This window comes from Hippoglossus hippoglossus, chromosome 1 (assembly GCF_009819705.1).
Source record: "Hippoglossus hippoglossus isolate fHipHip1 chromosome 1, fHipHip1.pri, whole genome shotgun sequence".
Lineage (NCBI taxonomy): Eukaryota > Metazoa > Chordata > Actinopteri > Pleuronectiformes > Pleuronectidae > Hippoglossus > Hippoglossus hippoglossus.
The window spans coordinates 3,085,867-3,107,010 of record NC_047151.1 but is presented as its reverse complement, the minus strand read 5'-3'; the positions used below and the strand labels follow the sequence as shown (position 1 = coordinate 3,107,010).

Genomic DNA, 21,144 nt, shown 5'->3' with positions numbered 1-21,144 from the left:
CTTCATTTATGGCATTGTTGATTTAACTGTGAATTATGTTCATAAATGTTTATTAATGGGGATTGGCTCTCTCAGCAGAACCCCAGCCAAACGCTGGGATTGTTTGAGGTGAAACCATTGCTATAAAATTATTTTGATACAAGTGATTCTTGAACTGCAGTTCTTCGGTGTTTCATATCCATTTTAGTCTATGTTGGTGAACTGCATTTCTGATAGAGTTTAATTATTTTCAGGTATTTTTGGAGCAGGTCAGAATATCCTGGGATGTCTTTTTAAAAATGATTAATTCATGCACATTGGGTGTGGGTACATTTTCCAAAGACATATTACGAGTGAGCTCTACAAATACCCTTGATTATATATTTAGATAGGACAATGTCACATTTTTTCAAATTTATCAAACACACAGAAAGGGGGCTTCATTTGTTGATATATTTTTATGTTTTAAGCTAATCTTATAAACCAGAACAATGTAGTACAGCATTTTAATCACCTGAAATTAAGTTTTGAATGCAAAAAGCATAGACAGAATCCTCTTCTCCCTAAAGATGTTATGTGTAGGAGCTCTGCAGGAGAAGAAAGTATGAATTGGACAGTGGAGTAAACATTACATCATAGTAATCTGTACTCACTCTGACGAGAGATAAAAGAACCTCATCTTCTTGCTTTTTTATTACCTGACTCCCAACATTTACACCAGTGGTCCAGTGCTGCACAGCACCATCCAATCACGTCCCTTCGCAACTCTTCTTCACACTATCTCTGTGCTGGTTACCAAGGAGACAGTGAAGTGAAGTCTGGGAAGTGGAGCAACGGTTTGCATGAGCTTTTTTTCCCTTTTTTCCTCTTTTCGCTCTGGTTCGACATTCTAGGGACTGAGAATTACCACCTTGACTGATGACTGTGTTTATTATATTACAAGTGAAGGAAGTGAGGTGCTTAGCTTTCACTATGCAGCGTGCAGTGGGTATGCATGCATGGAAAACGAGCAGTTGTGTCACAGGTTCCGTCACCTGATCCCTGCCGCCCCACCTGCTCTCACCAGTTTCTCTCCCTGTGATCCCACAATTCCTGTTGGAATGCGAACACACTTCCTCTTGCCAGGAATCTGTCAATGCAGCGTCAGGAAAGCGTGTATTTCAGGGCTAGCTGGACAACTGGAGATTGTTTTAAATAATGAGCTGACCTTCATCCAAGTGGGCCATTTCGGACCGGGATGGGATGGGGAGGTGCTTGAGTGTTGAAGTCTGGGGAAAAGGAAGCTGGTGAAAGTGAATTGAAGATGATGAGAAGAATGAGCCGAGAGCTGACAAGCCTCAGAGGTGTTTCTGTCCTTTCCAATTCTAGCACCTGCACATACATGAACACACGTATAGAGTGTACTTACTCAACCACACAAACCTTTTCTTCATCTCATATTTTACCTCATCATTCACTTGGTTAAGAGAGTGGAAAAAAGGGTGCAGTCACATTTTAAATAAGGGCTACAAATTTAACATGTGCTACTCTGCTAAAATGTTAAGGTTGCTTGTCTATCATCCATCCACCCCTGGGTGTCTGGCACAGTGGGTTGTAAATTCAGCAGGATTTTTTTGTCCCAGGCAGCATCTGAGGGGGCCCAAACAGCTGGGCCTGCCTCAAGTTTTGTGCTACCACAGCAGCAGAGCTTGTTGTGTTGATGCAGAAAGCCAGCAGCTTTATGAAAAGATCTTCTAGGGCTCGGGCTAGGACCTGGGGGTCTGGGGGTCTTTGAGATGACGGTCTGAATTTTTATAGTTCTTCCACTCAAAGCACTTTACACATTCAAACCACCGACCTTCTGATGAGTGGACGATTGGGCTCTGCCTCCTGAGCCACCGTCGACCATGAATCTGGATCAAGACTGTTAAAGTGTCGACTTTCCCTCCCTCTCTCCCTCCCTCCCACTCTCTCTCTCTGGTGTCCTCTAACTCTCCAGCCAAGTGGAACCAGGTAAAAGAAGACAGGAGTTCAATGAAAAGGTGGATGCGGATTGACAGATGGACAGAAAGAACTGGATCTAGGGAACCATGTGTCAGGAGGGTGCTTTGGGGATTTGATAAAGTGTGTGTGTGTGTGTGTGTGTGTGTGTGTGTGTGTGTGTGTGTGTGTGTGTGTGTGTGTGTGTGTGTGTCAGTCTGTCCCACTGTCCCCACGCATACGGAGCCCCACCAGGCTGTTTGCTCACTTAGTTCCCCAGGGTCCTCTTTCAGGCCCTTGGCCATCAGATACAGACATAACTGATGTCTCTTCTCTCCTCTCTCCTTTTTCCTTTAATCATATTCCTTACTGGACACCCATCCCCCTATGCTTACAAACATATACATACACATGCACTCTCTTCATCAGCTCCTCCATCTCTGATTACAGTAGGAAACAGTTTGCTGCAGTGCTGTAAAGTACAGTACGTCTGCTGCTCCTCTGCATCTCTCCTCTGCTTTCCTTTTACTTTCTCTGTAATCCCTCTCTTGAATGATTTATTTGAAGGGTGAAACTGGGTAAACACAATAGGGCTGACACACACATATACACCCCTTGCCCTCTGCTGCATCTCTCTTTCTCTGTGTGCCTCGTCTCTTTCATTTTCCCTGTTTCGGCTCCACCTTTTCTCTGTTTTTTTCTCTCTCTCGCCATCATCCCTCTTTCGCTCTCTTGCCTTCTTCCTGCACCTCCAACTCCGGTGTCAGCACTTCTCCTCTCATCATGTTGGTGTCGCTGTGCTTTATGAATAAATCGTAGCTCGTTTGACTCCCGCGAACCCCTCGGCTCACCGACCCACCGCTGCCCTGCTGCCCTTGGGACAAAAGATGTGTTGACAGGATTTGATTTTTGGAATATGTGTGATACACTCATGTGGGTTTGGGATTAAGTGAATATGAGGGTCGTCATCCCCAAAGTGCTGCACATCCTCTTTGAAGACAAAAGATGAAAAATAGATTAAAAAATGGAAAGTAAAGAATTTCTTAGTCATCTCTGGGAGCCATATTTGCCACATATTAAGCCTTTCTTTTCGAGATTAAAATAGGTGGAGTAATTTATTTATAATGCACTCGCTGCCTTGTGATTGGTTGTCTTGCAGTCGTTGTGAGTTCATACCACATGACATACTACAGATCTTTCACCAGGAGAAACCCCTGACTATTTCTGGTCTGCTCTGATTGGCTGTAGTTGTCGCAGATTTGTCTAGATATTAACCCTTTTAGAAATCTAGTTGGAGGAGGTGATATGTTGGTGAGCCTTTACCGCGTCTTTGAAAAGTTCATAGGCAACTACCGATCTGACGCTGATTTGACTCTGATGTAGAGCTTTTGTCAGCGGGCTCCGAAATTTGTGTGCAACTGGTAAATCGGGCTAAACATTGTGTAGTGCGAACTAGGAATTATTCTCTACTATAGAGAAATGCACCTCTTTCTTATTCCACCTTCACATGGCATCTGTGGGATTGTGATTACAAGATGGTGTGTTGTGTACACAGTGTAGTTGATGCTAAGCTGGTTAAGTCGCGAGAACACTGCTAGGCAATGACAACATGAATGCTAATATTTTTATGTTGTTTCGTAACCCCTTTCCCTTGGATGCATTAAGAAGTGAGAAAAATGACTAAAATGACAATAATTTAAATCACCATTCAAAGAAAAAATCTAATATTTGCGTAATTATAAAGAGCAAAGAAAATGGATCGCAGGCCTCAATAGCCTAATTCAAAACATATGCATGTTAAATATAGTAACATCTGAATTGGCTCTCTCTCTTTTGCTAAACTGCATCCTGGCTCCAGCTTTATACTTAATATTGACTCTGATATTCACTGTTGACTTATCTTACTGTTAAAAAGAAACCAGATACGCTTTTTTCCTAACATGATGAGAATTAAACTTAAAGCTACAAAACCTAAACTGTTTTTTTTCTCATCTTCCCTCTGCAGATGCAGATACTTGACAAGTTCCCAATTGAGGGAGGGCAGAAAGACCCGAAGAAGAGGATCATTCCATTTCTCCCAGGTAGTAGCCTGCTCCTGAGCTCCAGTTATCTGAACAGGCTCCCATATTAATAATGTATGGCTGGCACTCGCTAGCGTCAATATGAGCTGGTTACTGATGCCTGCCTGTGGTGCATGTGTGTGTGCTTGTGTGTATATAGTATAGCTGTGTGTGTGTACTATCTTACTGCTAACAGGGCGTTATCTGTGACTTTCAAATCTCAGCTGATTGCATGTCCGTGCGTCTTTGTGTTTCTGTTTTTGTGAAGTTTTTTGGAGTCGAGCTTATGTACGCATCAATTTATTTTATTATGTGGATGTCTTTGTGTGTGTGTGTGTGTGTGTGTGTGTGTGTGTGTGTGTGTGTGTGTGTGTGTGTGTGTGTGTGTGTGTGTGTGTGTGTGTGTGTGTGATTTACCGTGTGCATGTCGTGGTATTGATTTGAGTCATGCCACACATGCTCATCTCTCCTGCTGCAAGTCGTTGCCTGACATTCAGGTTCATGGTGACCTACAGTACAGCTAGGCAGTGATCGATGTTGGTGTTTGTGGCAGTTCAGTGTCCGGGGCAGAAGGGCTGACAGTGATTCTGCTAATCACACTGATGTCTTGTGTAAATATGTGTGTGCACCTATATGTTTGTCATGCAGACTTCTGTTTATTCATTAATGCTCTGGGAGCAAAATACTCCTTTTTATGCTCTGTGTAAGCCCCGTGGCCCACACATGATCCCAGTATCTACTGTAAATGCTCTCTACCCTCAAACGCTCTTCTTCCTTTGAATCTGTCTGTCTCTCGCCGACACGCACTCACGTCTAAAGAACAGTTTGGAATCCAACCAAGGATCCTTTCCCTGGCGCCAGATTCACACATTATTAAGTGTTTGTTTAAGGACACTTGTTTCAGGAAAAACTTGACTCACATGTAGTCCAATAAACTGCAGGACAATAGATCAGATAAATGTTTGTGATAAACATGCATCGGAAATCACTTAATTCTTGCTTGTTTGATGTCGGATGGAAAAGCGAAAAAATATTCAAACTCTGCGCATTTGGATTAGTTTTTCAAATCAGTAATCAAATGCACTTATCATTAAATTATCAAAAAAAAATTATCATTATAATTATGTTTTTATCACATGAAAATACTAATAGCTGATGCAGTAATCACATTAATCGAACATCATTCATGCATCAAAATGGAATATTATTACTACTAGACAAGGACATTAATCTAATGCGTCACAGCTCTCATCTGTCATTACCAGCACTGACATGTGATCATGTGACATACTTAGACAAGTTACACCAACAAGGGCAAGATTATGGTCGACATTTTGATACTGTTGGATTTATAACTTAAAATTATTTCACTTTGACTCTTTGACTGACCAATTTTTTATCTGAAGTCAAGTTAAAATGAAAAAAAAGGTTCAGCTTGAACTAGAGAGTAGAATTAAAATTTTGATTTGAAAAACATTAGAAATTTGAAAGACATTCAAACCACACACATTAAAATCCTTTATTGGTACCAAATGAAATGGATTTGTATTGAAACCTCCCATTACCTTCTAGTTATTCTATGATAAGATAGCTACTGTTTTCAATCTCAATTTTCCCATTTTTTATTCAGGCAAAGTCATAGAGCATTTTGCACGTGTAAAGAGAACATTTTACATTGAATGTTTCCTTCTTTTGCTAAAAAAGGAAAAGAAAAAAACATGGTTACATATGGTTATATATCAGCAAAGTGTTGAAATGAAAGAAGATTTTATTCCAAATTTGAAGTTATTAAAACAATACCCAGTCTGGTAAAAACTCCCCCTTAGTCTCTTTTGAAAGTTGTCCTTTCACACTTAACATACTTTGTAGATATTGTCCGTCATCAACAAGGTTTGTTATTTGTAGAATTACTTTAGTAAAAAAGAGCTGATAATGCAAGAAATCCTCCGGAAGGTTGAAGTGCATGCAGTTTGTATAGGGGCCTGTGATCCTTGGTGGTGGGCTTTATTGTTCCCAATGTGTGGGATGAGAGGAGGGCCTAACATGCATGTCCCATGTGTGAATAAATCCTATTTGTTATTTAGAAAGCCATGTCACAGACAGAGGTCATGGGATCCATAGGGGGACAGACAGCTGGGTCTTTGAGTGTGGGATTGAGATTGGTTTGGCCATGATGAAGGATCACCACCCTACATTACCACCATCTCCCGGCAGGATAGGGTATTACACGCTGCAGTCTGCATTGTGAAATCAGCTCAGATATGATGTTTTTCGGCAGGTGCTTTGTGCATTTGTCAGATACTTTTTGATAAATATATATAAATAGTTTCTCCTTTATCAATCACCACCACCTCCTACCTTCATTTGTACTTTCTCCCTCCTTTCCTTCACCCCAGGCAAGATCCTGTTCCGGAGGAGTCATGTGCGAGATGTGGCCATGAAGCGGCTGCGTTTCATCGACGACTACTGCAGGGTAAATAGGCCTTTCTATAAACATCCTTCAGTTCCCCCATCTTACTCTGGGGAATGTCCCCCAGCCTGTGAGGGGTCAGAAGTCACAGTCTATACCGTGCTTTCACATGCTTTAAACGTGGAGTCTGATGCTTAGACACAATTGTGGACGTGAAAAAAGTTAACATGGCGCTCACGTCGAGGAGCTACAATATTTATTAGTGCTTTCCTGAGCCTTAAATTAATCTGCTGTGACACGTTGGTTTTCAGAGGCAGTGAGGCACTTTGACTCGCAGTGAAAACTTTATGATCTTTTCCAACTGCAGCTTTGTTTATTGTCACGTGCGCCACATTTAGAGAAGCAGAGCGACCTAGTTGTGCATCCAACATCCAACTGCACATCATGAAACAGACTTTGAGGTCTTCCATCATTTCCAATTCCCACACACTAATAACCTCATCCCCTCATTTGAGACAGTCAGGGAAAAGAAAAAAGGAAGTTCTCCCCCAAATTAGCATCCTTGAACGTAATGGCCTTTCCCATTCTTTAGTTCAAGGGAGACTCGCCTTATCACTTCCTGTTAACTTCCCTTATTAAGTTTTTATTTATCCTGGATTCAGATCTCTTCCTCAGCCATGCCTTCCTCACTTCCTTCCTTCCTTCCTCTTGGCAAAAAGCCAATGTGTTTGTCTCAATACACACAGTTAGGCAGCAGTATCGTTGGCCTGCATTAGGAAAGGTTAGCTACAGTATCAGCTTGGTAATTGGGACCAAAAGAAGTTAAAAAAACCAAAAGCAATTATACACATCTGAAATGAACTCGATCCGTAGCCCAGCACAAGCAAAGCTTTATGAAACGGGAACCAGCTTCCTAATTACCCAAATGACCCCAAGCGCTCTAATGTTTACAGTTTGCTGTAGCGAGCCGGTTTCTTACCTCAGCACTGTGCAGCCTGTCGCACTGTTTACTTCCTACATCCTGTTTATGAGGCAAACAACAGAGAGGAAGAGTAATTACCCAGAATCTCTGGAGATTGCGGGATGGTGAGTCCAGCCAGCTGTGGATGCAAAGCCAGATACGGACTCTTCAATCACAACCACAAGGCTCTTTCAATAATATAGGATCCATTGAATGAAATATGGAGGGAGCTCGGGTCTGTGCCGACCGTGTCCATGTGACACATGTTCATGGTCCAGCTCCCCGCTACTGTACATGAGCTATGCCTCTGGTGAAAGCAGGCTAGATCATTAAATATACATGGTTAGCCAGACATACGATCCTCTCTTTGACTGTAGTTTGGCTTTGTCAGTGAACGTACAGGGAGAGTACAGAGGAACAAGAATGGCTTAAATAGTGAAGACATTTATTTTCTATGATCAATAGTTTGATTACCTTTTTGCTAATATAAATATTAATGCGACAGAGATGCAGTTGTTTCCACGAAAAACGGTGATACAATTACTTTAAAAATGAGGAAAACAAACCCTCACATTTTAAGTAATCAACGATTTTTAAAGTTGCACTAGCCTTGGCAGTTTGGTGGGCAGTGGAACAAGTTGTGAAAACATTACTGCTCTACTCTCCGATCTTCCTCCTCACTGCTCCTCCTGCCCACTTATCCATGGGGTCTGGAGCTTTCAGCTGTGCAGCCCTCATCTCTGGAACTCTCTCCCACAAGCCATCTGTGACACTGACTTTCTCCCCACCATCAAATCTCGTCTCAAAGCACACATTTTTAGACTTACTTATTCTAAGTCTTACTATCGTTTATTTTATACATATTTTATTAGCCTATTATTATATATTATTGCATTGATCTGTTTTTTTTATTGTTAGTACATGTGTAAAATGCATTATTTATTATTATTATTGTTTACATATTCTCACCTTACACTTTTTATTGTGCATGTGGCAGAAAACAATTGCCCATTTACTTAGTACACTCCAGCAGACTCAATTAACATCTGATATTAAAATGCATCTCGTTTCCAGATTGTATCACCAGGGTGCCCTATGTTCACTAAAATCATATTTTTTGATCGTAGGCTGCTTTTTTACCCACCGTTCTTCTCCCGTCTCTCTCTGTAGGCGCTGGTGCGACTCCCCCCTCAGATTTCTCAGAGCGAGGAAGTGCTGCGCTTCTTTGAGACGAAAGCTGAGGACATCAATCCCCCAGTGGAGTGAGTGTCACATACTGTACATACTGAACACACAAACACATGTACACACTGGAAGTATGGACTAGTCACACTTCTGATTTATGTGTTGCTGTCCTGCAGTGACACCATCTTTACTGTGGTGGCAGAGTCAGGCTGAACTTGACTGAGAAGGAAGAGTAATTGTTTGTGACGTTGGCTTTTGGGGAAAAAACAAACCAAAACATTAGTTCCAGCTCGCCTCTACCTGCACTGCTGTTACATTGTGTTCTAGCCCGTCATAAATTAATTGTGGATTTGTTCTGTATTTTTTTCAAAGGTGAAGCTTGTTGTTTGAGCAGCTGAAAATCTAAAGTGTAGAACATGTGCACATCCCATGAATCACACATAGGTGCTTAAAGGAAGGGTTGGTAATTTGTTTCACAAAAACATCATATCTTATTTGATGAAATCCTCTTTTATTTCCAATAACCAATTAATAAAGTTACCTGGAAAAAAGCCAGTGTCTGACCTCGCAGGACTGTAATAAACATGACAGATCGATTTCATTTGGACGAAATGAAAGAAGAGACGATAGCCAGAAGTTAGCGAGCGAGTCTTGGAAAAGTCATCTTCTAGCAGCCGTGAGTCAGTGCATGTTTGTGAGGTTTAGGTGCGTTGCTATGACGCGAGCGCCGATGTGAGGGTGTAGGATGTATGGGTTGCATATTTTCAAAGTGTAGCCTGTTCTTGTTGGCTTTTCTGGGATTACCAACCCTAGCTTTAAACAACTCAGAGCAGAGAAACAAAAACATAGGTCTGCACAATTTGGCTCCACTTCATGTGGACCAGAGCTACTGCATGTAGCTCTGGTCGTTGGTATATGTCTCAGTAAATCTGCATTGAAAGGGGCTACAGTGTGTGCACCATTGTTTCTGCAGCTGAAAACCACACACAGCACAATAAGTTCATTGTGGTGATTTCCAGGTGAAAAGAGGTTTAGTTGTCAGTGAAATACTGGACTCAATTTTACCACAAAATGTTCAACATAGTTGTACTTTGTATTTTGATTAGTGTATATCGACATGCAGCTTCTCCTCAACAAGAAAGAAGCTGAAAATATAATTTCTTGACATAAATTACCACATTATTGCGGGTTCACAAATGAGATGCCACCACAGTAATGATTTTGCCTACAATCAGATACAACTTCCTCATACATGTGCATCATCCTCTAAATGTTAGCTTCTCTTGCATGTTATTGTTTCACGCCGAATCCCAGAAATGCTGCACCGATGGCTGTAAGCTCATTACCTCTCTGTCTGTTCTCGCTTTCTACTCTATTCCCAAATCACCTCTCCCTCTCTCCGAGTTCGTTAAAACCTCCTATCAGGCCAGGTGGAGGGGGAGTTGATGGCGTGAGAGGAGGGGGGTGCAGAGGAAGAGGAATTGATGGATGTGAGAGTGGGAGGAGGAGAGTGACTTGTTTCATAGCAGGAGATAGCCCCTTTGGGTGTTTTTTAATTAGAGAACACACTCTCCTCTCCAAACCTCAAATGCCAGTATCGCACTACTCATTTGCAAATCAGTATTCTTGTTAGACCCGGGCTATGTTTTTTTTAAAATTACTCCTCTCCTCTCCTCTCCTCTGCAGGCAGGATTTAGTGACCTCTGCCTGTCACTGATTTTCAGTACAGCCCAGCGCTACAGATTATCTCCCCCTCTCTTCCTATAAATTCTTTCTATCCAACTCGGCCCCATAAATTAAAGTACATTTAATTGATGCTGCATCGCAGGTTAACAAGCTTCACAGCTTGCGTACTCATTCTTTGATCAACAAGTCTGGTTTACTCTCTGTCCATACAGCTTCGCCGTCTCCATCTCCATCTTTTCAACCGACTTGTGCCCTTCAGTTTTTACAGTTTTTTTCTTCGATGAACGTCTATCTAATATATCGCCCACCGTCTTACTGCCCTGCGTAGGCCATATGTATTCTGGTGCATAAAGAAATGGGATTATTCTTCTTGTCTTTTGCGAGATGAAGATGTACATCATTAAAGTGTGTTCCCAGCACCGCCTTCTCCGCTCACAGTTTGTTTGTGAAACACCTAACAACGCAATCTTTTAAAATAATTTCATTTGATCAAGTGAATTGATGGATTTCAACTCGGACTTCAATCTTACAGAGATTCACCTGGGACAAAGTGTATTCAAGAAAACAATTACAGGGGTTCAACCTCAAAATTAGACAGTGGTGAAAATACAGAAGAGTACCATAGAACAGTCTCATGTGACTTTTGAGAAAGTAAACATTTCCAGTGCATGACTTGAACAACTTTGGGCTTGATTGAAAAATGTCAAAGCCACTGCAGTAGAGAACAAGGAAACCCTGCTTTAAACAGCACAATGGTGTTTTGTGGGGGCTTGTTGTTAATTGACAATTAATGAGACTAGCTTTATGTCTCTCTGGCTGAAGACTGAGTGCAGGCAGGCAGGTCAGTTAGTGACACAAAGTTACGATGACCAATCATCTCATTCGGTCAGAGTTTACTACAGTCCTGCTATAGACAACAAAGAAGTGTTTCAGAAACAATTTATCAAACCTACCTTTAAACAGCAGAATTACATTGTTCATGTTTGAAGGTAACATACGAATAACGCAGCATTAAATGTATGTGACGTGCGCGAGGATGTGATTCTATATCCCCATTGCAAAGGTGTCACAGCTGCAAAGAGGATAAATCTGTTGGCATACTGCAGGTGTATCAGCTGAAGGAAAAGTCTGTGAAACACCTCCGAAACACATGAGGCTGTGAGACAGTAAAAAGGATACAATTAGAGTGGATTTTGTGCTCCGCAGTCATTATTGTCCCAGACGTCCTATGTCTGTTCGATTGGGCCATTTTTGGAATGATTTCACACAGTCTGATGCAGCTTTAATTGCCATACATACTAAGACAGGTGTGCACAGCTAGAAACATCTATAGACACATGGTGAGGAAATATTCAGCCTTTTTGTCCCACAGAGAAGTGCTTTACTCACGCAGCCATTAAACGACACAATGAAAACAATATAAGCAGGCTGCGGAGTTGAAGTCACAGTTTGAAACCAGTGATGGTGCAGTGGTGGAGATCTCAGTCTGCCTAAGTACTGTCCTCCAGTCAGCGTCAGATCAAACAGAGCCAGAATCTCTTCAGGCTTCTCCGTTTCCCTGCAGGCTTTCACTCTGTCTTAATAAAAGAGGAAAAGACTCGGGGGAGTGAACTGCCCACTGTCTGTTTAAAAAATGGTCAGTTAATGGTCAGTAAGATGTCGTGATCCAGAGGACTCGATTGGGGCACGGCTAAATTGGATGGGTTCCTTTTGTTCCCGACTCGTAATGCATTTGCTAAATGAAAATGAATCACAGGGGAGAGTATTCAGGAATGAGATTGGCCAATGATTTAAAGTTGAGATTGGCATGTGTGTGTTAGCAGTGTGTGGATTATTTAATGTTTGTGTGCACATGCTTGTCCTATGTACTGTAGAGGAAGAGAAGTGATGTGAAACCCTGAGAAGGATGGACCGTTGAAGAATAATACTAATCTATCATGGTGTGTGTGTGTGTGTGTGTGTGTGTGTGTGTGTGTGTGTGTGTGTGTGTGTGTGTGTGTGTGTGTGTGTCTCCTATCAGCTCATCTATTACATCCTAGTAATGTGATATTGACTTCTTACCCAACATGTCCTCCGTTGGTTCTTTTATGGTTTCATGCATGTGGTTTATTTAGTCCTACATCTGCATAAAGAAGCAAACCTGATTACTTCCTCACTGAATCCATTTGGTTTCAACTTTGAGGTTCTGCAGCTACAGCAGAAAAAGAAGTAAAAGTAAAAGATTGATTTTGTAGTTGGAGAAGGCAGAAAACACGACGGGTTGGAGTGGCTGCCAAATTAATGTTGACAGCCTGTAGCTAGAACCTGAAAATGAGATGAGCAGGAGAAGATATGAAGCTCTCATTAAAAATGCATCTGACAGATTCACTGGCGTAGCCAACATTTATTTTTTACACTTTGTTTTTCACATCTTGACTGAAATATCGGTCGACCTGATTCTCATAAGTTGAAACTATTGATATAATTTTCCAGCTCCTGATAGCGATGTAGCACAGGTTATTCCACAGAGGAATCACTACTCTCTTTGACTTGTTAAACTACTAAATCCCAGTGATCACAGAGGAATGTTACAGAGCGGTGCTACTTTTACCTCACAAGGCTTTGGCTGAAGAAGACACCAGCACATAGATTAAACAACAGCGCAGGCTCCTTTCTGGTCTTTTGGTGAGTCTTTCTGTAACTAATGTTAATCAGCTACAGCACACACAGTCTGCCAGTGGCAACATTTGTCATTTCAACCAGTAGAAGAAACAGGCAGCACCTGCTAAAGATAATAATTCCTGAATTGCTTATAACAGTTTCATGTAGATGTTTCTATCGCAGTTAGTGAACTGTGATATTGTCCTCCCAAAATATGCCAGTGAAGTTATTAGAAAATGTTGTTGAACCTTTATGTAAATTGGCGAGCCATGAAAACAGTGATATGGTGAACAGAAAATTAATGATGTGAAACACCCTTGCCAAGGAGGTTATGTTTTGACCTCTGTCCATCTGTTTGTTGGTTGGTTGGTTTGATTCTCGGCAAGATTACACGAAAACCGCAGAACAGATTTCCGTAAAACTCTGTGGAAGGATGGGGCATGAGCCAAGATAGACCCCATTAAATTTTGTCTTGGATCGGATCCAGGGATTTTTTCAATCACCTTTTTATAAAATTGTGAGATATCACTAATTTACCAGGAAATATTTGATCGACCTTGTTGGAAAGATCAGGCACATTTAGGGGACTGATTTCTATTAGTGCGTATGAGTTGGTGCAACTTGATTGAATTTGAGGGGACTGTTGGAAGAACTCTCTACTAAGTGCAATTTTAGTTTCAGTGGATTTTGTGTTATATTAAAACTCTAAATGCATGTAAATCTTGAGTCAAACAAGCTACTTGCACTTAAGATAAGTTTCTGAATCAGTTTTTTTAAATTACTTGCAAATATTGTGCAAGAATTAATCCGTTCATGATGAAAGTGTTTTTTGCTTTAGACACACACACACACACGCACACACACACGCACACACACACACACACACACACACACACACACACACACACACACACACACACACACACACACACACACACACATATTTATATAATGTTGAACCTCCATGCCCATCCCTCTCTCTCTTAAATCATCCAAAACGTTGTGACCTCAGGCATTTGTGACTTTTTATCCACCATCAGAAACGTAACAGGATTATCCTCATCTTATACTCATTTCTTCTCTCCCCTAAAACTTGACGTGACCCAGTTTGAGCCCAGAATGATTTCTGTCCTAACCTGAAGCCAGCCAAAGGCAAATGAGCCGAAACGGTAACTTACAGCACATCTCAAAAATGTTCCCTCCAGCTTCACTTCTCCAATCGGTGTCCTCAAACTGCCTTGAGTGCCGTCAAGCAGAAGGGATGAGGGATGGTTGCGGAGACAATAAAACTGATATATGGTATGAGAGTCTCTGTCAAGGTTAAAAATCTAAAATGAAATTGATGCCCCTGAAAAGGTCGCAGCCTACTTATCAGGTCAAAAAGTTAAAAACCCAACACGGAGGAAAAGTCCACAAAGTGAGTGAGGTTATAACAGATACTGAGTTTGCACGCTAAGTAAGCCGTCTCCATGGCAATTTGTCAATCTCTAATAAATGCCAGGTGAGGTGATTAAAAGCGCCAGAAAATGCTGTCAGGTGGACTTCAGTGCTGTTTTTATCAAACTGCCATTTCCAGGTTCACGATGAACTTTTATGTCAAACATGTTTATATATAGAAGAAACATCCTCGGGTTACCTCCATGACAGATTTACTTTATTGTTCTGTCACAAAATAACAAGGTAAACAAACAGTGGAGTTAACATAAATGTGTCACAAATATGAAATACATCCAAGAGTGAAATATCTGAGAAACTGTTTACAATTCAGTGCAGTTTTATATACAGTATATATATATATATATGTACATATGTATATTTGGTGCTATATAGCATATATATAGCACCAAATCACAACATAATTTCTCTCAAGGCACTTCACATAGAAGGGTGAGACCGTACAATTTTATAGATAAAACCTTTTAGTTCCTGCAATGAGCTAATTGTTTTGTGTGTGTGTGTTAGCAGTCGGCGATATGGCAAAAATACCATATCATGATTTTAGGTAAGATCACGATCCACTATCTTATCACAATTTTTTTTTATGTTGGATTTAGTGGCCATTTTGCAAGTTACTGAACATTATTAACATTAGGGCCAAACACATCAAGTGTGCAATTCTACAAACTAAGTATGAACATTCAACAATAATTTTGACATGGTTTGGACTTTGTATTCAATTACATGACTTTTGCATAAATCCCATCACAAATTCTGTTTCAAAAGGTAAAAACAACATTCATGTAAGAAAGATTTTACTGTGTTGATCAGTGTTGATAATGTCATTTCAAACAAATCAACAATTAAACTGTAGCGAGTCAGAGACGTCAGCTGAGTCTGTGTAGGTGTGTGTGTCAGCATGTCCGTGCACGCGTGAGAGAGAAAGAGAGTGAGAGGAGTCCAGTTGGACTGAATCAATGAATTAAAAGAGTATATATAATTTAATAATGTACACTCTAGCACGGTTCTAACTTTCTCTCTTTAAAGGCAGATCGGAGAGACATTTTAATTATTCATGATATAATATCGTCGTATCGTACACCCCTAGTGTGTGTGTGTGGAGAAACCTTCAACAGGACCACACTCAGGTGGGGATCAGACAGAAGATCCAAAAGTCTTTTTGCACATGTCCAGACTGAGGCCATTTAACCGATGACCGACCAGCAGACAGAATACCAAATGAGGATCCACACAAAGAGCAGAATGGGGCAGGCTGAGCATGATGATATTTCAGAGATGGCTGAATGGCCCTGAGCACAGGCAAAACTGCTCATTAGAAAAAGTAGGCAGGCAGAAAAAGTAGCAAAAGAACTTGTAAGTACTGAAAGTGAGAAGTGCATAGCGTGTTTACCAACCGTCTGGCTGCTTGATCCAGTGTTAAATTTAGCTTGTAGTTGTGGCATCGATTAGTGAATCAGGAACAGATGTGCATGTTGTTTTGAAAGGAAGTACCAAAAGCTCTCGAATGTCGTGAGATATTTGCATTCTTCTTTTTTGTTTTTTTGTTTTGCATCTGTAGCAAGTTAGAAGCGTCATCAACATGCACTCGCTTGTGGAAAACCCTCCGGATAATCTCCTGCTGTGTTCTCACATGGGCTCATTTGGACATTATCTTGGGGTCTTAACAGGGGGCTGGCGGGAGAAACTTCGGAAAATATCCACAGCAACTGACTCAGACATTTGCTTTCTCTCGGTCAGAAATTATCTGGAGTTCAGTGCATGTCTGAAAACAACCACAGAGACAGGGCCAAATGTCCAGGTCCCATCGTCCTATAATCTCATCCTAAGAGTGAGGCTGTTATCAATTGTTACAACAGCAATGAAAACGGCACCAATTAATTATAGTATCCCATCATATTATTTCTGTTGGAATTAGCTGCTCTCTCTACTGGAAACATCATCTGTGCCTGCTGCTCTGGGTTCTCTTTCACACTGCAGACATTCCAGCTCCTCGTTAAACTTTTCGTGGCAGGCTGCCAAAAGGTGCTGATCATCTCTAAGTATTCTGAGCAAAGACATTATTTATCTCCATTCCCACTTTTCCTCTTACCCTGCATAATTTGACATCATTGTGATGAGGCAGCATTATTTGTTAGCAAGCGTCAATTAGCTGTTGAATGGCAAAAATTCTCATCAACTTTGAACCACAGTTCCTGAAAGCAGAGCAAGAAAGTAAATGTATAAACTGCTTATTGTAAAAAATAATCCAACTGTCTCATCTTGATGATTGTCTGCTTTACCTGATTCCTCAACTCTTTAAGAAATGAATAAAGACTTTTGGTAACTCGATTGTTGATGACTGTGAGCTACCAATAGAATATAAAAAAAACTTTATTGTTCCTTGTTTAAATCTACTAAGCTGCTTAGCTAGAAGCCTGAGTGCTGTAAATTTGGTGATCAGCATGTGCAGCCCAAAATTTGACCCTGTGCATACTGCATTTGTGCCAGAACAGTAAGGCAGAAATGACTTACAACTCTTTTTCAGCTGATTTTATTTTCATGTTATTTAGTCAAGAAACAACAGAGTTCTCCCATGTCCTTGTACCCTGTTTGTAGTAGAAGTACATATAATCAAGGCTTTATGCAATATGTGGGTAAGTCCTGGAGTGGTTCTCTTCCTTCCTTTATGAGTTAGTTTCTTGATTGCAGCAGGAAACTATGCATCCCCATCTGAAAGTCTGTTGTGTGGTGTACCCCAAGGTTCTGTTCTGGGTCCTATTCTTTTCCGTCTTCTCTACAGTATGTTATTTCCTTTGGCACACCTAATAAACTTTAAAAAACATCACTTATTGAGTTAGAAATCTATTACAAAACCTCAAAATGTATTAAAAGTTCAATGTTGACAAAACAATAAGTTTCTGTATTGCCCCAGCTCCAATTGTAAATAACAGTGTGGATGGGTTTCATTCATACCTGCTTTTTCAGCTAAGAAATATTATAAAACTCCCTTTGGATCTGTAACTCAGATTGAGATGATTAATCCCCTTTAGCAATTTTGGTAAAAAAGTCAACAGGTTGCTTAGATGCAAAACCTTTGACAAAGTCATTTAACATGGTTTCAAACATTTCTAAGGGTCTCTGATTTGTATGTTGGTTCTCACTTCAGGCTTAAAACTGGTTGTGGCTCCTAAACTTTGCCAGATTAGAAATTAGCTAAAGATGTGGACAACTTTTAAAAACTAGTCAAGTTTTCCCAGGTTTGGACTTTGCTCTTTAATTTATAAACATTTTATTTAATTTATACATTTTATTATTTCTTTATTTTTGTTTTCTTAAGTCTTTATCTTCAATTTCATTCACTCATTTTCACCAATTTATTTCCCTTCTCTTCCCATGTTGTACTCATCGTTTCATCCCTCCCTATTGTCTGTGAGTCATGAAGCATCTTTCCTCCTCTTCCTCCTGGCCTCCCACCTCCATCTTTCTCCTCCCAGTCATCTGTCTGTTCCACTCCGTCTGCTGTGAGCAGGAGACAGGCGACAGACTCACTCAACCTTAATGGATAAGCTGCTCCGTTCCCCTCAGAATTAGGATCAATAGCACTCACTGGAGACCGCACAGTAACAACACGGGCAGCGTGCAGCACCGGTGTTGATGGGGTTAAACACTTTGAGCGTGTCAGAGTGGTGAGGAGTGGTCAGCTGAGTGTGTGGCCTGTGGGAAGTCTTGTGTGTACATGTATGTGCTTTCATGTGTGAGCGTTTATCGACCGGTCTCTAACGGAGCAGTTGTTCACTTCATGCGATCATATTTTTAAATGTTTGACTTCATTCCCAAAGAGATGCGGCAGCAGAAGAATAGTTAAGTGTTTTTTTTTCAAGACTAAATTGGTCTTGCCCATTGTCAGGTTATTTCAGTGCACCCCCCCATCTGTTATACATCTCTACAGTCTCGCCTCTATTTTTTCACCCGTCATCATTTTACATGTATGCACTCATTCACCCGCCCACCCGCCCAGTTGATGCGGTGTCTGACTGACTTGTGCTCTCCTCCTCACACACTTACTCACGGGGTGTTGTCAAGGTGGGGTTGTCGGCTTGCTACACAAATAGCTCTCGGATGAGCGGGCCGTACGTGAGTGTGATGAATAATGGTGGCCACAAGGGTGATGACATGTGTCCACTTTATCACTTCCTGGAAAAGGATGGAGGAGAGGAGGAAGGAAAGAGTAATATGGGCCTGGTGCCAAGGGTTGGGAGGAGGTCAAAAACAGGCCAACAGTGCAATGAGCATCCCTCTATATCTCTGACAAGCTATAGACAACTTAAAATAATCAATACATGAGGCAGTGGCTGCAGTTTATTGGCATTTGGGTTAAAGGTGCGCACTCTGAACTCTCCTTGCATCATTTTTAGGGCTAGGTCGAACTGTGACGTTGTGTGTTTTTATACCCCCACCATTCAGTCTCATTACAGGACTCAAGCCTTGACAGCCGTGAGCTGCTGCTCTACTACATATGATTGAATTTTCTGACTATGATCTGATTAGAAAAAGGAGCCATGTGCCTTGCAGGGCAACACGGGAATCAATCCCATCAATCAAAGCTCAGAAAAATCCCTCGGACCGTTTGCAGATTCTGCTGTCAGCTACAGTTTTCTCCTGTCTCTGCCTATGCTTTGAGTGATGTTGACCCCTATCTGTGGACCAAAATACTGCACCTCAGCGGGACTCTGAGCTGATGTCACTCTTGTGTAATCAGCTGCTGCTTTTTGAAGTCGAGCAACTTTGATGTTTAATGCATTTTGAATGGATCTTCAGATGGATGTAAGGTATTTTTTATTTTCTTTTGATGTGTTCATATGTCCTGCAGAATAATAACTACAGAAACATGGGTAGCTCACTCCTGTAGTGCTAAAGCCTGATATGCAAGAACAGCTAACATTGCAGCTGAGGGACATTTTTATGTGTAAAAATACATCCATGTGTTCACATATTCATACACTCGTATACACATGGTAACTGCCCAGTGTAACTGCTCCTCAGAGCATTTTCTTTGTGGTGTCACAAACTTAAAGCTGTCATTTAACTGTCTGATCTCTTATTCTACTCTCTAGTAACTCTCCACATGGTGGCGTACTTCACAATACAAATACAAAGTGAAGTTCTTTGCACCCTAACCTGCTCTATATAGTCCGGCCACTTGTCCAATCTTGTGTTCTCTCACAAACCGCCAGGGCTTTCTCTCCTCCATAGATTTACTCACGGTTCACACACATGAACATTTTTCTCTGACTCTTGTTCTGTCTTATTTCTAACTTATGTCCATTTTGGCCCCCTTCTCTTCCTGTGTGAGATGTATTTCCTCTGGATGGAATTTCTCAACCCTTTTAAACTTCCCAGACACCCCACAATCGCAGCCCACCCCCAACCCTTTTCCCTTTTTGGAAGACATTAATTTTTCCTTTTCTTACTTGCATTTTTATTGAGCCAATTTGCATTAGACGTAGGTCGTGATTTGTTTTATCTGTCTGGGCTTGTGGTAGGCAATCAAATAACTATCAGCCTAAATGTTATTATCTGTTCCCTGCAGATGATAGCGGTGACAAATTTCTCTATTAATATGCGCATACTGCATTTCCGCCATGATAAAAATATTGGCCACTGCCCTCCATAGGCTACTGTAGTGTTAGACACGGGTGATGTTATCATCATTCATCATGCCCGCTCACACCCCTCTCCATGAATAACAATAGGGATCGACCTTGGCTTGTGGCTGGAGGAGCGAGATGCTGCAAGATTATCAGATTATTACAGGGATAAGACATGAACTCATGCGATTGGTCAGTTTTGGGGCTGTTGACAGGGGATTGCTTAAGTAGCATGGTCACCCCCTGGTGATGGGGTGAGGACAGATTTGGTGTTTTAGGGCTAATTACAAATAAGTGCGTGATAATGTGTTTGTGCAATTTAGAGAGTGTGGAGTAACGGGTAGAAGTTCTATCTCTGATAATGACAGGAGGCCTTTATTTAACTTCTACTAGCCACCAATTTTCAACCTCATCTCTATGTACAGTATGTATCAAAGGTTGACATTCTTATTGCCACCGTGTACACTTGTCAGTACTCTGAGAGAACTACCCTATTCACCACCTCAGATTACCAAGTAAGGTCATCTGAGTTGAGCAGTAAATTGATTTAGGATTTAGATGTAGGTTAAGTGTTTAATGTGAGTTCAAATTCAAGCAAAGAACAAACAATGTTTTTTCTTTTTTTTTATCAATACCAGAAAACAAAAAGTTATTGAATTATACAAAGGCTTAGGCTGACCAATACCACATTTTGTTTAAATTTAAGAACCTAAGCACAGCGAAGAAGGAAACAATTCTTGCAAATTACTATTCAAACATCTATGTTTAAGATGATTTTGTAATACAATAAGCAGAAGTTGTACATAAAACCTATTAAGTTTTGCCACTTCACAGTAAATAGAATATTTGGATAAATAAAGCTATATGAAGATGCTAACTTGGGCATAGAGACAAAGTGACGGGTATTCTTTTTTATCTTTTGCCATTTCATCCATTTTTAAAAAGTGTCTATTGCAGCCAAGTTGCCATATTAGTATTACATTTTATATATTGTTTATCTCTCAATACTATGTTGACTTTAAATGGTCCTGATTGATCAGAGTCCCAAAAAAAAAAAACAGCAAAGAATTTGGATTTTATAAGGGGTATGCATATAACAGAGAGAGAAATGGATTCAAGTCACAGTCCTCCTGAGTGTAGAAATAAGAACCAAATATAATTTTTTAATTCAACTTAAAG

The 21,144-nt window shown here is 40.8% G+C and overlaps 1 protein-coding gene across 1 annotated transcript in view; it reads left to right on the top strand.

Moving 5' to 3' along the window:
* The window catches only part of sh3pxd2aa (SH3 and PX domains 2Aa), a 107,178-nt gene that overhangs the window by 28,065 nt on the left and 57,969 nt on the right, over positions 1-21,144 (top strand). Inside the window, 3 exon segments of the mRNA XM_034592073.1 lie at positions 3,944-4,019; positions 6,395-6,471; positions 8,540-8,631. Of these exon segments, the coding sequence (XP_034447964.1) occupies positions 3,944-4,019; positions 6,395-6,471; positions 8,540-8,631 (245 nt within the window).